Source organism: Narcine bancroftii, chromosome 4 (genome assembly GCF_036971445.1).
Source record: "Narcine bancroftii isolate sNarBan1 chromosome 4, sNarBan1.hap1, whole genome shotgun sequence".
In the NCBI taxonomy this organism is placed as follows: domain Eukaryota; kingdom Metazoa; phylum Chordata; class Chondrichthyes; order Torpediniformes; family Narcinidae; genus Narcine; species Narcine bancroftii.
Window position 1 is genome coordinate 174,289,724 of NC_091472.1, and position 16,555 is coordinate 174,306,278.

At 37.2% G+C, this 16,555-nt stretch overlaps 1 protein-coding gene across 11 annotated transcripts in view; it reads right to left on the reverse strand.

The window, feature by feature from the left end:
* eif4enif1 (eukaryotic translation initiation factor 4E nuclear import factor 1) overlaps window positions 1–16,555 on the reverse strand; it is an 85,488-nt gene that overhangs the window by 14,026 nt on the left and 54,907 nt on the right. For 9 of the 11 annotated variants that reach the window (XM_069933087.1, XM_069933080.1, XM_069933079.1 and 6 more), the window contains 6 exons: window positions 13,359–13,525; window positions 9,003–9,141; window positions 7,147–7,335; window positions 5,527–5,762; window positions 2,827–2,995; window positions 2,138–2,217 (listed from right to left, as the gene is read on the reverse strand). In XM_069933087.1, coding sequence (XP_069789188.1) covers window positions 2,138–2,217; window positions 2,827–2,995; window positions 5,527–5,762; window positions 7,147–7,335; window positions 9,003–9,141; window positions 13,359–13,525 — 980 coding nt within the window. The remainder of the gene's footprint in view (window positions 1–2,137; window positions 2,218–2,826; window positions 2,996–5,526; window positions 5,763–7,146; window positions 7,336–9,002; window positions 9,142–13,358; window positions 13,526–16,555) is intronic. The other 2 variants (XM_069933089.1, XM_069933090.1) reach the window with 2 other exon arrangements.

Below are 16,555 nucleotides of genomic sequence, written 5' to 3' on the forward strand. Positions count from 1 at the left end.
CAGGTGAAGGACACATTATCCAGGTGAAGGACACATTATCCAGGTGAAGGACACATTATCCAGGTGAAGGACACATTATCCAGGTGAAGGACACATTATCCAGGTGAAGGACACATTATCCAGGTGAAGGACACATTATCCAGGTGAAGGACACATTATCCAGGTGAAGGACACATTATCCAGGTGAAGGACACATTATCCAGGTGAAGGACACATTATCCAGGTGAAGGACACATTATCCAGGTGAAGGACACATTATCCAGGTGAAGGACACATTATCCAGGTGAAGGACACATTATCCAGGTGAAGGACACATTATCCAGGTGAAGGACACATTATCCAGGTGAAGGACACATTATCCAGGTGAAGGACACATTATCCAGGTGAAGGACACATTATCCAGGTGAAGGACACATTATCCAGGTGAAGGACACATTATCCAGGTGAAGGACACATTATCCAGGTGAAGGACACATTATCCAGGTGAAGGACACATTATCCAGGTGAAGGGACTAAACAGAATAAAAGTTTGGCATGGACTAGATAGACTGAGGGTTTCCAATTTCTGTGCTGTGGGTTTTCTATGGTTGAGAAGAAAAAAATTGGAGCCAGGAAGCAATCCTTGCAGCAGCAGACTTGACAAAGCCCTTCAGCACACCAAATTCATGTCAATGAAACACAAACTAATCCCAAAACATTTTCCCCACATTCTCACTGATTTGCTTCAGGTTCTTCTATTCACCCATACACAAACAGCAATTTAGGGCAGCCAATTAACCTACCAATCTATAAAGATGTGAAATGTGGGAAGAAACTAAAGCAAAGAGAAAACCCATGCAGTCATGGTGTAGCTATGCAAAAACCAGGAGGACCACAGATGCGAGGCAACTCTACAAGCATTGTGGACCCTCCCTCTCCCCATCCCCACCCACAACAGCAATATCAAAAATTGGAACTTAATCCCACAAAAAGGGATTAAAATTCCTCCATCTTCCATAGTGGCAATGATTTCTAGAGCATGGTTCCTTGCATTCCACGCTATAAATGAATCATTTGCTCTGACAGTTTTCTTCTTGTTAATCAATGTATACCATGTTATCCCCACATCACAAGTTCAGATTCAATAACCAAAAACTTAAAAATCCTCTTAAGTCAAAGTGAATCACATATCTCATTCATTCCTCTTGTTACTCCCTCAATGCTAGATTTGCTGAAAAAAATGCAAGAACATATTTAAAAAGGGAAATTAAATTGGACAGATCCAAGTTCTTATTGATACTTTCTTCAACACAATTTTCCCTTCAACTGAAAAGACTGATTGGTTGAGTTCATACATGTAACCTTATCAGCGAGAACTGGATGAGAGTTCATAGCCACTTTCAAACCCCTGGGATGCTGGTCACGAGGTCCTGAGAACTCTGGATTTCAATGTCTTTTTAAAATTAAATGTCAATTTCAAACGCATCCTTTTTAAGAGATAAAATTGAAAAAGTTTAGTCAGAATAAAACTGCACATTTCAAAAATGAAAAGGCTAAAAAAACTGAAGCCAGGCAATAAGTTTTCCCTCCCTCTCAGTTGTGATGTTGGGTTCCAGATCTAAAATGTTAGTTTCTTTTCAGAGTTGTTGCCCAATTGAAAGTTTTCTAGATTTTCTAATTTGAGAGTTTGCTCAGATTGTCACAAACTGTTCAGAATTTAGCACCTTCAAATCCAGAAAAATTTGGAGTGAGGTGTATTTTGACACAAGCTGAAGTTGCCAGAATACAGCCCCACTGCAAAACAATGCCATCTGCTGAATGTGAAGTTACCCAAAGGTCTCAAAAATATATAATCCTACACTACATATTAGTGCAGTTGAATTAGATGGCCCAAGAAAAATTTGTTATCAAGGTCTAGTCTCAATCACAACTTGAATCCTCCAGGGGTCCCAAGTACTTTGAATATCACCAGTTTTCATCCATTTGGTTGCAAAGATACAATTGATACAGAACAGGCACAACTCAATTTTGCTCCCGCTTTAAAATATCAATAAAAGAGTTCATTTGAAACTTGCACCATGTTAGAGTAATATTTTAAACTTAAAACTTGCAATAGTCTCTTCATATTTTATCAGAATTCAAAATTATTTCACCCTACCTGTGGGATAGGAGATACATTTTTGGACAAAGGCAGTCCTTGGTAATGATTGTGAACATGAGTGGAAGTTTGGGCATAACCTATAAAAAGCAGAATGGGACACCTTTACCTTGCACATATTTTAAATGCAGTGCAAACAATTTTGACCACAACAGAACTTGGTCTGAAAGCTTGATTTTACTGTATCTGCAAGTACCTACATGCAGCCAAATCATAGCCCTACAATTCCTTTCCAGATAACCAAAAGCCATATTTGAAAGCTCATTTATTTCACAGCACAATGCTTTTTAGTTTTATCCCCCCACTCCACTTTAAATTGTGCCGCATTATTCTAACAAGCAACCTAGCTTATTAAGCATGTATTGGCCAAACCTTCACAAATATGAGCGAACATGCCACTTAAAGGAAATGCCTAACTTTCTATTTGTGGTTTTATGATATTACTCAATACTAGATGTGCTCACAAGAACAGCAGTTGAAAAATCAAAAATTTATTTAAAGATTTACTGCAATGAATAAGAACTGGCAAGCAGATTTGAGAATGTGGATGGCTCAAGTTTAAATTAATCTTACCAATAGGAGAGTGTACATGAATAGCAGCTCATCAGATTGCCATTTTAGTTATGCTGAAGGACAGCGGGTACTGAGCTACATCATGTCAAAATATTATAAACAGATCTTATGCTCACCAATTGGAGATTTGGCTCTGAAGAACTCTGGAGGTGGCTGCTGGAACGCTGGTACAGGGGATGAATGGCCTTGGTGATTTAGGACAGGGGTATGATGATTTTGATTGCCAAGCAGGTCACCTAATATATCTGGTGATGGGGGCCCCATTACAGGGGGTGGCAGAATTTCCTGTACAAAAATTCACAATTTGATCCAACACAAAATATTTAACATTAGGCCAAGGCCACAGAAATGGAGTACTTCATTTTCAAAAAACTTTGCCAGAATTCAGATCCTCAAATTAAACAAGTTTCTTTACAGCCAGTGGTATTAATTGCCAGTGATCAGGACATACCACACGTACACCAGGTTTCCCAAATAAACAGCCAAAGTGTTGCATTTTGGATAAAGTTGAAACTCTTAGAATTTGGTGTTCAAGTCACGCAGCAAATATCAAATTCTATTTAAATGCCTGTTGTTTCACTTGAGAAGCCCTGCATCAGAAAAATATTTGCACATTGATCAGTGGTGCCATGCACAAGACTAGAGATTGTATGCACAATGAATCATAAGTTTCCAAAACAAAGACTGAAAAACATGTACTTGCCTTTCCAAACTCTATTGTTGCTGATCAGACCTAGCACTGATTTTAAAGTCTTTTGATGGATATTTGCTGGTTTTAGTATCAATGGATTAATTTCCTCATATAGCCCAAACTTCCAGACAAACTTTTGAACACTCCATAAACTAGATTTTGGCCAGATTGCCACAACAAAATGCAAGGGAAGTATGTGTTCTCAATGAATATACTGCTCTTCTACAAATTCCAGTCTGAATTGAATCAAGAACACTGACCAACAATAAATAATCTCATTGTAAAATAATGAAAAAAAGTCAGGGCATAAAATGAAATCACAAAACAGGGGTGTGTGGAATGAGTATACTGCAATATTCAACATCCAAATCATATGTAATCCTATATCTGAGAATATAAAGTTTAATTTCAAACACAAGTCATTTCAAAAAGCTGGATTCACCAGCAAAAATCATATTTTCTTCTCTCTTCAGGTTGTGGCCAAATTATTTGCACAAATTAAAATAATATCAGCAAGTGGAACTTTCCCCCCTCTTAACAGTTAATTCTCCATGTTCACTGAAATGTAAAGAGGTTCTAAATGTGCAAAAAAATTAGCTACTAGGAGGAACAACTGCTAGCTAGTTTATAATGGATTTTGAGAGAAAGAACAGTTCTTTAAAATGTGGTTTGAGAGGGAGATGTGTCAGGGATTTGAGGATGGAAATTTCATAATGTAGCTGAAGGGACAGCTATCTATTGCAAGGAGGAAAATGAAATGCAGAAAAGTTTTTAAACAAAATGATTAGTTCCAATTAGTGCAGAAAGGTAGTTAACTGATGAAAGAAAAATGCAAGAGAAGCTGAGAGCAGAATACCGACAGAGAGGAACTGAAGTAGAACCAAGTAATAGAGGCAGGTAGTTAATGTTGGTTTCTGGAGATTCAAAATGCCCCTTCTGAAGTTATGAACATAAAAAAATGAACCAAGTCCCATTGACTGTGAAGGAACAGGTGAGATGCAGCAAGGCACAGGATTCTGCTGTGGACCTGATCAGAGCATCGGAAGATGTTCTGAAGTTTGGAATAGAGTCAAAAGCCCAAAAAGATATCAGCTGGAATCTGGAGGAAAAAAAATTGACAGGGGCAAGCAGTAAACAGAGTCTTTGAGGCAACAAAGATCACAAACAATCCAAAATTTTGGGATGACGTGTTATCTTCTACTATGCATGCATAGTCACTGGAGGCTGAAACAAATTACTTCAACACAGTGCAGTACCCCAACTTTGATTTTCAAGATCCTAATGGCTGCAGTGAATTCCAAATTGTAAAAAGCTCCCACCTCTATTGTTCTGAATTGACAAAATTTGTCAGTGATTGCACCAATAAAATGGCCACATAAAAATGTCCCAAAAAAAAAAACAAAGATCAATTTACCACGGACATGAGTAAATTCACTGAATATTTTTCCAAAATCTTCATGTGGAGTTTATGACAAGGAAAATAAGCCATACATCATGGAAACAGTCCCAAAAGCATCAACTCATTGACATTAGAAGTGAGTGATCCCTTTTACTTTCTATATTCCTATCCACTTCACCACAATAGGGGCAATTTACAGCAGCCAATTAATCCTTTGCCCACAAATCTTCAGGCAAAACAAATTCAAAACCTGGAAAATCAAAATAAAGGTCACCTATCTAAATTGGGACAAATACAGCTTTGGTTGCTCCAGAGTAGATACGAGCAAAAGATTCCAGAAGAAATCGTCATCAACAATGCAAACCTTTGTATTAGATGGACCATTTGAGAAGAAATCACAAGACCAGCAGTTTCCAAAGCAAGTTTGCACTTCCAGTTAGAAGATTTGAACATGATGCCAGTAGATAAAAGGATACTTGAGAATGTACTTGGTTAACATGGTGCTCAATTTGCACAACCCAAAGGAACAAATCGAATTTCAACAAGCCTCATTAGAATGCCAGGTTGAGACAAACAGGAACTTTGTAGCGATGACAAGTGTAATGATCAGGGTTTATATATTTAAGACAATGTCGTTATGCCCATCACTAAGCATGAACTACAAAACAAACCATTATGTCGAAGTATTCAAGTCTGACTTCAAATTTGATGGCAAATTTTACTTACAGGTGGTTTTGATTGTGAAGGCAGGGTTCCACTTGCCTTCATACTGCTAACCAGCTTATTGAAAGCAGTCATATCTGTGTCTTTTTTTTGTATTGGTTTGGGCCCAGATGATGCAGTTAAAGTCTGTTCCAGATGTTCCACCATGAATGGGGTGGCAAGCTTTCTCTCAGATTCCATTTTGAGACCTTTCAGTTCTGCTTCCACCTCTTCTACAGACAAAACCACTCCAGTCTGTGCTGCAAAACAAAAGAGAGATTATGCACTACATCTGGAAACAACCCAGTTACAAACTGAACACTTTATACACCTATTTTTAATGTTCCAACTTAAAACTACGATACCACTTTTGTAGTTACTGGTGATCATGCAGATAACCAAACAAAATGTCCCTAATGTCAAAAAAGCAGTGAAGATTTGCTGAAGTACAAATAATTACTTTAAGTTCAGCTCTGTGCATTTAGAGTAAAAACAGGAACAAAAAATCCCTTGCGCAGTTTTATTAAAACTTGCAGCAGCCAACACTTTCATGATTTCTTAAACTACTAACTGACAGGTAATAGTAGTTCCAACTACATCCTCAAGTCCAAGAAATGTTCTAATAATCAAAGAAATTGATGGAGGCCAATTAAGAGTAAAATCCCCAGTATCCAGAATTCAAGCAACCAACAAAGAAAAGTAATAACTAAACAAATAAAAATTAAAATAAATAATAAAAATGTAAATAAAATTTTAAAATTGCAAAAGTAAATGTTTTCCAAAGAAACAAATCCTTGAAGATGCAAGCAAATATTCAGCCAGTGGAACACACTAGTCTTGCCCCACCTACAGCAGATGTTTGAATAAAATGGCAGTGCCTCAGATGAAGAACCGGCTGATGTTGGTCGTCACTGGGGCGATTCTCCCAAAATATCTCCCTATCCCTGTCTAATATATTATTCAGTATGTTAGTAAGGCTTTTTCTGTAAACTTGGCAGGGTGGAAAGGAAGTTAATTATGGTGGTAAGGTTAATACAATGCTGTTACAGCACCATTTTGTAAATTACAGGAATTACCGGATTAAAGTGAATTTTATGTATTTAAGGACTACAGATTATTTTTTCCAAAAAATTTTACAGTTTACTCATCTTTTAAAGTTTATTCTTAATGCAGATATATTAGCTAGGCATTAGGTCTCAGGCAAATGGAAAATTCACATATCCTTTTGGACCCTTTATGTGGCCATTTTATCAGTGCAAATCACTGAAAATTTGTTAATTCAGAACAATGGAGGTGGGAGCTCTTTCACAATCCCTTTATGTGCCAGATATGTAGTTACTTGGTACCATGGGATGAGTCCAAACATAGCAACAGACTCTTTGGCTCATCAAATCTACACCAACCAGCCAGCACACATTTACATGAATTCTTTTATCCAAATTACATTTAAAATCCACCCCCACCACATTCTACAACTTGCCTACACCCACCCACCCACCCACCCACAGACGCAATTTGCAGTGGTTAAACTGCCAACCATTGAAACCAGAACATCACTGAACAGCAACCGTTGAACAAGTTTCCCAGACAAGATTAGTGTAAACTCAAATTCAATTCATTGAATATGCAGAAATAGACACATACAACTTTCTTTTAGCTTTTCCTTGTTGGCAGTGAGACTCGACAGCAATGGCTTCACATCTACATTTGCTTTTCGCAGTATTTCTAAAATATCAACTTTTTTATTAATATCCTTGTTATCTTCTCGTGATTGAATGGGAGCAAAATAGTTTCCAAACTGTGAAACAGGAGTTGGGATCCTCTGCTCCAGACCTGTGCCCATCAAAACAAAAATTAGATTTAATCAACTTGTACATTAACATCTTAAAATAATTTATAGTTAGCCTAATATAACTGGAGACATTGGATTAGCAAATGGAGACAGGCAGGAGCTGGAATATGGACACAAAATTGCTTCTGTCAACTGAGGAGCATTATCAATTGCATGGGAGCACTTCACATCTCTGAACTGATGAGTACAGATACTGACTTCTGGAGCAAAGAAATCTGGAGGAACTCAGATCAAGTAAGAGAAAGGTCAACAATCCAGGTTGCAACCCTTCAAAACATTGCTCAACCTGCAGAGTTCATCTTTGTTTGAAAGCTGTCGCAAATCAGTGCCATTGCAAAAGATACTCCTCATTGGTTCCAAAGGGACATTCTTTTATTCTGAGATTTTGCCCTCGGGTCAGAGTCTTTCCCTCAACTAAAAACAACGTCTTCATGTTCACTCTATACTGCCTAATTTATATTATTTGCTATTTGTAATCTGTCAAGACATTTCCCCTACCAATCTACCTGTCAATTCTGCATGTGCACCAATCTACCTGTCAATTCTGCACGTGTTGCACCCAATTCTAATGGGTTAAGAGGAAATCCTCTCAAATGGACCACAAACCAAAAAATCAAAAGCAGCATTCTGGAAATTTGAAATAAAAGCAGAAAATGCTGGAGAAATGCTCAGTGGATCTATGGAAAACCATAAAGATGTCTACTGATGAAGGGATATGGATAAACTATTGACTTTCAACAGATGCTGTCTGACCTTTGAAGCATCTTCAGAAGTTTTTTTTTAAAATAAAAAATACAGGAGTCCTGCTCAGCTGAGAAATTGTTCCAATTTAAATTCATATTCTAAGCCAAAGTTTCATGAATCAACTTAAAACAGTTTGCATCTTCCACGTTGAATTTGAGCTAATTCAGACCAAACCTGCAGCAGAAATTTACTTTCACAAATGTGAAACCAAATACCTGTTAAGACAATATATCACAACCATATAATCTTGGTTGATCAGCACAATTCAAGATTGGCTCTTGAAAGCGTGAACTTCAAAATCTCGTGAAAGCTCCTTAGAAAGTGGTAGGCTTAAGTACTTAGTTCACATAGAAACATCAACAGATTCACCAATATTTTGGAATGCATGAATGTAAAGGGCTCATCTTGAACTACCATCAGCATTCACTTGCTATGCACAAACCTTCCAGATTAATGTCAAATAAGCAATCTGACAAGCTGAGTGATTTTCAACAAATCATATTCAAGTATGGATCTTTTGTGCTTGACCTGAACACTTCTGCAAACTACTTGGCTACTATCTATTTCCAGAAATTTGACAAGTTCACCAGCAAAGGTCATAATTAGAAACCACTCAACTCTTGCATTTTTCCAATAGATATGAAAATTAAGATTATTCACTTTTGCTGTTGTTTATTTTTAGGCTACCCACAAGCAACATAATTTCCACTTTTGTAATATTAAATCTTCATGTGTACCTTACACATCTGTGCTTATTCCAATGGTAATCAAATTTAAACCAATTCTTTACAAATCAATATTACCCAAAATTTTAGAGTTCTGGTGCTCATCCCATTATACTAGGCCACAAACATATTTAGCCAATATTGGGAGGAAACTTGAACCACAGATAAAAACTATTTACCAGCAAGTCTTTCAAGTTCTTCATGTGGGGTAGATCGTAGGCTACTTGAATGACTACCTGGTCCACTCAAGCTACTCGAGAACCATTGACTGAACCGACTAGATGACACAGATCCTTCACCAAGCACCTCTTCGATCATCTGGTTAAAAGAAAATTAAAGTTAATGTCACAATCAAACTGAACATAAAGGAAGTGACATAAAAGAGAGTTTGGAACTTACGTCATCAAACATCCCTTTGGTGCTACATTTTGAACGATTTCCCAGCGACAAATGGGGTTGCTGACTGCATGTCCACCTTGCTGCTTGGTTGCTTTTCAATATTAGTACATATATATTTTTTAAAAAAAATCACCCTCCCAAATAACCATATCATTCAAGTTTAATTACACATGTATTCATTATTAGTGATGGGCATAAATTTTCATTCTTCATGGGCATTTTGAATTTATGGAAGTCATTTCAGCAATTAATACCCCAAATATTACTAAAGTGTTCCTGCTTGTTCAATAACATAAGCATGAATGCATTTGTGGCACTAACTCAGCTATACAGACTTTATCATCTCAAAAGAAATTAGTTTTTGGAATCAAAGCAATTACCCAAATCAATATCCATAGACTTTTTTTTCTCGAAACTTTCATTTTGTCATGTCAAAGCTAAAAGCACGTTTCCCCTTCTGAAAGCCCAACTTAGATTGTTTTTTATATAGAGTTACTCAAGATTTTGGTGTTTTAACAGCAGATTTCTATTTCACCTTTGAAGAATTTACATGCAACCTCTGCAGAAGTTACAAAGTTACAACATTAAGCACACACTTTAAATCAGTTGTTCTCAACCTTTTTCTTTCCACTTAAAAACCACTTCAAGTCATCCCTTACTAATCAGAGCACCTATGGCACAGGGAATACTTAAAGTGGTATGAGTGGAAAGGTTGAGAACCTCTGCTTAAAATGCTGCAATCAAGCTCCCAGATCATTACCCCAAAGCATCTTGAAAGCTACCAATTGTTCTGCAAACTCAACTCGCTAATGCAATGAATGGCCTCAACCACACCATCTCAATACCCAGCGCCAATTCAAAATTCTTTCCAAGTCACTAACTGCCAAATCTCCCCCAAACAACAATGTTCCGTTTAGACAATTCACCAAATGGCCAGTGGAGAAAAGTGGAAATTGGCAGAGATGTTCAGCACCTCTTCCAGAAATCACTTCCATTTTAACACATCATCCTGAAAGAGATATTTATGGCTTTTTTTTCCCCTTTTAATAACACATTCCCCAAAACCTTTCTATTCAAGAAAAGACAATCATCATCAAATTAACACCAATTTGAAGTTTCATCTCTGCTTTTGCAACCTCAAGATTTCCATCTACCCATTTGTAGAAGCCAAGACAGCCATTTAAACCTTTTGTATTAAAGTCACTCTTATACATTTAATTTCTCCCTCTTCAACTTAGGTAGTAGAAAACAAAATTATTGACTATGCTTTGGCCTCAATGTTTCTAATCTTGGTCTCAAAGTTTTCATTGCCCTTCACTTGGATTACTACTGATGGTCAAGCAAATTATTTCAGAACCTTAAGTATCCCACTTGCTCCCCAGCAGGTTTGCTTGACTTGACTTTTTTTGGTGCCGGGATGCCTCATTTTGTGAAATCAATAGATTGCTGAAGCAAAGTTAAAGGTGAAACTGAACGTCAACTTTACAGATGCTGCCTGATCCATGCAATTCCAGAACTTTATGATCAAACCTTTTGAAACAAATAGTGTTTTAATTTACATGGTGTGATTTTGTACCTTTCCCCAACCCAAGGCATGCATATTGTACAGACTTCATTCTCCAGAAACAACTCACTTGTTTCAAGATTTTCACGAACAGATACTTTGTAAGAATGAATGAATGGAATAAATTAATAGCTTGATGAGCTTTAAATGCAGAAAGAGCCTTTCAGTACAGACAGAATTCATACACACCAAGAACTTTAATAATCTTGCAGTCAAAAGGAGCATGATTTGGCAACATGAACGAACTGCAGACTAGACTGCAGTACACAAGTGGCCTAAACTAGTCCATTTAAAAAATCTTCCACCAAAGCAGTCACGCAACCTTACCTCAAGTGCCAGAACCAAGGTCAAGTTACTGATGGGTTGCTATTGGACAAGTTTATTCAAATTCATGCATAGAAGAGGAAATGTTTTATTGAAGCAGAGCACTTGAGAAAAAGTTAATTAAGTTGTACGTAGTATTTTACAAGCAACTGAAATGTAAAAATAGTTTTTGTTAAAAAAATTTAAGATGAAAGCCTGCAATATTCACACAGGGATCAAACAAAACAGTGGAATTTAGTATAAAGGGGTGTATTAATGTTTACTATTATTTTCACTTTGCAACATTATTCCAATGGTCAATGAAGGTGAATTATGAGTGACCACCACCACCTCAAGCTATTTTACATAGATTGGAGCAGACTCAATAAATATTTGGTCCAAAAGATTGAAATATTGCATAAAAAGTTATCAGAAACTATGCGCAAATTAGCATTCTTTTAGACAAGAGAGTAAATTTTAGAGATACTGAAAGGGCATGCTCAAAATTACAATTGGTACTCCGGATTGGCAGTGATGAACCACAAGAATACTCTGCTGTGATGATTTAAATGGGACAGAAAATCAGTGTGATAACAAGTAGCAAAATTCAGAAAATATGGAAACACAGGATACAACAATTGTTGGAATATGAAGCCAAGCATAACTGGTGGAGGAACAAAGCAGATCAAACAGCATTAGTTGGAGGAAATAAAACTCTTCATTTTTTGAGTTGCCTTGATGAATTTAGACTCAATATTTAATTCATTCTTTTTCTCCCACTGATGGTGCTTAATCCACTGAGTTCCTCTGGCAGATAGTGCTTGGCTTCAGAAAATATGGAAGCCAGATTTAGATTAAAGGGGCAAGCAGAATTTTTATGGACAGAATTCTGCATTTTAAATGGTTAAAAGTTTAAGCTGGAAAAGTGTTTCTTTTGGAAGAAGGGACAAGTCAGGTAGTAACATGCATTAGAAATTTTTTGTGGTAAAAATTGAAAATTAAGTCACTGCATGGTTGATCACCTCAAAGGCTGGTACTGTGCCTTTAGTTTAAAATCAGTGAGATCTTTTCATCTGCGCGGCTAACTGGCCAATTAGGTTACTCTTGGAGCCATTGAGCAGAGTCTTCTGCAAGATGAGATGCTCAGCTTTGGAGGCTAGCTGGTTAAAATATGGTACAAGCACAACAATCACCATTCAAATGAACAACAAAATCGTATAATATTACTTTTAAGGATGATTTTGATTGAAACCATTCTCTCAGCTTCCAATATTACCAAAGTTCCGATTGTTAATGTTTACAAAAATCCAAAATTTCCCAAACATTTGATTGTTTAGGCTCCAGTCATATTTTTAATAGCTTGTGTAGGGCCTCCAGGATGTCAAAGTGGTTCTGAAATTGCAGCCAACTGCCTGTATCAAAGTAGCCGCAATACAGTGCAGGCTTTTGTGCACGAGGAACCGGGGCTCCCAAGATCTCATGAGAACACAGGAAGGCAGCACAGCTGCAATTTCAAAACATGAACTGTATAAGGTGCTCTCCCACAAGCGTGTTTTAAATTAATGTGGTCAGTCTTTTTGCAACCAGAAGAACATTTGCAAACTGCAACTGTAACACTTTTAAAAAGCGGACTTGTTAATCACAGGTATTGAAGGATAATTGTTCAATTGCTAAACAGCAACAGGTCACTGGATCAGCTATTTTAATCAAAAGCACAGCGTGAACCAGATGCAAGCATCCTCCTGACCTACATGCAACCTTTTAAATGAGATCAAAGACAAATTGCATTGAGCAATTTCAAGTATCAAATTACTTTCCATTTCTTTCAAGAACATCAAAACCAAAATCCTCACTTTTAATGCTGCATACATTCTGTAAGGAATGGCAACAAAACATACAAAAGGGAAAGCTATTCTAAAAAATTGGAATTAATTTGATGGAAAGCCTGGAACCAAAAAAATGATTGCAAGAAAGCTGCTCAGAAAGCATTTGTGAATTGACAAGTATTACATTTGGGACTCTTTCCATTAGAACCCTTTTCACATGGATGTTGCCCAGCCTGCTTGGTGGTCACAATATTTGTAGTTCTTTGAAATTTTCAGATCCAATAACGCTGCAAAGATCGAGATTGGCAAAAGATTTCATTAAATGCACCACCAGAAAACCCGTGAGTCATCGTGTTCCCTTTGAATCCATAACAATCCAACGACAGCAATTAACTGCTGGTGGATCGTTACACTTTACCCCAACACCAAGAGTGCCAACTAACCGATGCAAGTCCAGGTACACTTTTCTCCATGTTGAAGAACTCATTGAAGTCAAAATCCCCCAATGAGGGTTCAGGTAGGACTGCTTCCTGTGGAACTTCTTGATCAGCTTCTGATGCAGAAACAGTCGATATCTCTGATGCTTGAACAGCACCATTACATTCAACACCTAGAAGGCAATAAACAAGGTTTTTAGAAGTTTTAGTCAATCCAGTATTCTTCCATACAATGAATAACCCAAGTGAAACCCAGCTACTACAATTCCACTGACTCCAAGACTTCCCAAAAATGATCCAGAGCAAGTTACAATCACAAAGCAGGTGGTTGCTCAGTACAGCCAAAAAGACTCAAAGTGGAAAGCAACATTCAAAAGAATTACATTCATATTGGAAAGGTTAATGTGTTCATTCCATATAAAATACCATTTAAACAGCAACTCTGCATTCTCAGCAACTGTGGACAGTTCATGGCTTTACATTTACCCAAAACTCTGTATAATAAACTCAAGAACCTTCATATAATTGCCTCTGTACTCAGTCAAAAATAACTTTTTTTGTAATTTCTTTAATTTATTGCACTATGAACCATATCAACCAAAATATGTACAAATGTTTCTCATTAAATATACAGACATTTTCCTTATTTTCTCCCCCTTCCCTCCCTCCAAAACCAATAAATATTAATCATATAAAATACAATAAAGAAACTTCTTCACACAATGGAAAAACAAAAAAGACTTTTACACATTAAATCTGATCATGTTTATCTTCTTATCACTTTAGGAGATGGAGGTCAGAGGCAGGCATTTTCTGTTATATTTCATGTATGTAGGTTCCCAAATTTGTTCAAACAATGTAATTTTGTCTTTTAAATTATGTAATTTTTTTCCAATGGAATACACTTATTCATTTCCATGCACCATTGTTGTATTTTCAGACTCTCTTCCACTTTCCAGATTGACATTATACTTTTTTTTGCTACTGCTAGGGCTATCATAATGAATCTTTTTTGGGCTCTATCCAGTTAGAGACCCTGTTCTTTACTTTTTATATTATTTAAAAGAAAAATTTCTGGATTTTTTTGGTATGTTGTTTTTTGTGATTTTATTTAATATCTGATTTAGCTCTTCACTTTTGTGAATCCCCAAATTGTGTGTATTGTTGTTCCAATTTCTTGATTACAGCAAAAGCATCTATCAGATTGTTGGGTCCCACTCTTTTGGATAAATGAAATAACTGAAGGTTTTATTTCACATAATTTAGTCGACCATATGGGCATCTTAAACATTGCCAATAACGATACCACAAAAGTTTTCAAGAATAACATGTCTTCACAGTCAAAGACATGGCCAACATGCCAAAGAATGGTGATAGGGTTGCAAAGGGAGGCGAGGACCTCGATAAAATAATTGTTACAAAAGAGTGATGAGCAAACTAATGAGACGGAAGCAGACAAATTCCCTGGTCCTGATGGGATGCATCCCAGGGTACTGAAGGAAATTCAGTAGTAGTCATTTACCAAAAATTCTCTAGATTCTGGACTGGTCCTGGCAGATTGGAAGACGGCAAATGTCGAGCCACTTTTTAAAAAAGGGATGTCAGCAGAAGATGGGTAACTATTGGCCAGTTAGCTTAATTTCTTTAGTTGGAAAAATGCTTGAAGCTGTTAAGGATGAAATAGAGAGACATTTAGAACGAAGGGGTTCCATCAGGCAGAAGCAGCATAGATTCAGAAAGGGCAGGTGTTGATAGAGAGGGAAATAAGTTGATGTTGTATATTTGGATTTCCAGAAGGCATTTGGTCAGGTGCCGTAAAAGAGATTTATCACTAAGATACAGATGAATGGAGTCAGGAGAAGTATATTGGCATGGATTGAAGATTGCTTAACTGACAGAAGGCAAAGAGTTGGGATAAGTGGGTGTTATTCTGATTGGCAGACAGTGGTAAGTAGGGTCCTGCAGGGGTTGGTGCTGGGTCCGCAGCTGTTCACCATCTACAATGATAATTTGGAAGAGGGGACAGAGGGTAGTGTGGCCAAGTTTGCAGATGATACCAAATTGAGTGGAAAAACAAATTGTACAGAGGTTGTGGAGAGGATGAAAAAGGATATTGTTAAGTTAGGTGTGTGAGCAAAGGTCTGGTAAATGGAGTACAACATTAGTAAAAATTAGGTCATCCACTTTAGTAGGGAAAAATAGAAGAGCAGATTATTATTTAAATGGTGAAAGACTGCAGCATGCTGTCTTGCAGAAGGACTTGGGAGGACTAGTACTGGAATCGCAAAAAGTTGGGTTGCAGGTACAACAGGTTCTTAAGAAGGCAAATGGAATGTCGGCCTTCATCGCTAAAGGAATTGAATTCAAGAGCAGGGAGGTCATGCTGCAACTGTACATGGTACTGGTGAGGCTGCACCTGGAGTACTGTGTACAGTTTTGGTCTTCATACTTGAGGAAGGAGACACAAGCCTTGGAGGCAATCCAGAGGGGGTTCACCAGGTTGATCCCAGAGATGAGGGGGTTGAGGAGAGACCAAATCCCCCTGTGATTTTACTCAAATTCAGAAGAATGAGAGATCTTCTAGAAAGATAAAATTATGAAAGGGATAGATAAGGTAGAGGCAGGATACACAAGACCATAACTAGGGGACACAGCTTCAAGATTCAGGGGAGTAGATTTAAGACACGAGGGAAAAACTGTTCCCCTCCCCCCCCACCAGAGTAGTGAACCTGTGGAATTCTCTGCCCAGGGAAGCAGTTGAGGCTACATCATTAAACATATTTAAGGTTCAGTTAGATAGATTATTTTTTAAAAAAAAACATTAAAAAATGATTCAAGGGATTATGGGGAATAGGCAGGTAGGTGGAATTGAGTCATTGATCAGATCAGTTATGATCTTTTTGAATGGTGGAGCATGCTCGACAGGCCAGATGGCCGACTCCTATTTCTTATATTCAAAATTTTCTTTGGAAGGGCAAAATGTCAAGAGTCTCTTTAGATAAACTTGACTTCTAAATTTGAGTTGAGAGGTTTGCAATTACCAAATTTTAGAAATTACGGCAAGGCTGCTCAACTGAAATTTTTAACTTTTCTTTAATGAGGAAGAACCAGCATGGATTTAAAAAATTGATACAATAGAAAAGACGAATTATCAATGGATAATCAAATTTTAAATATTTGGTTTTAGAAAGGAATTAAATATA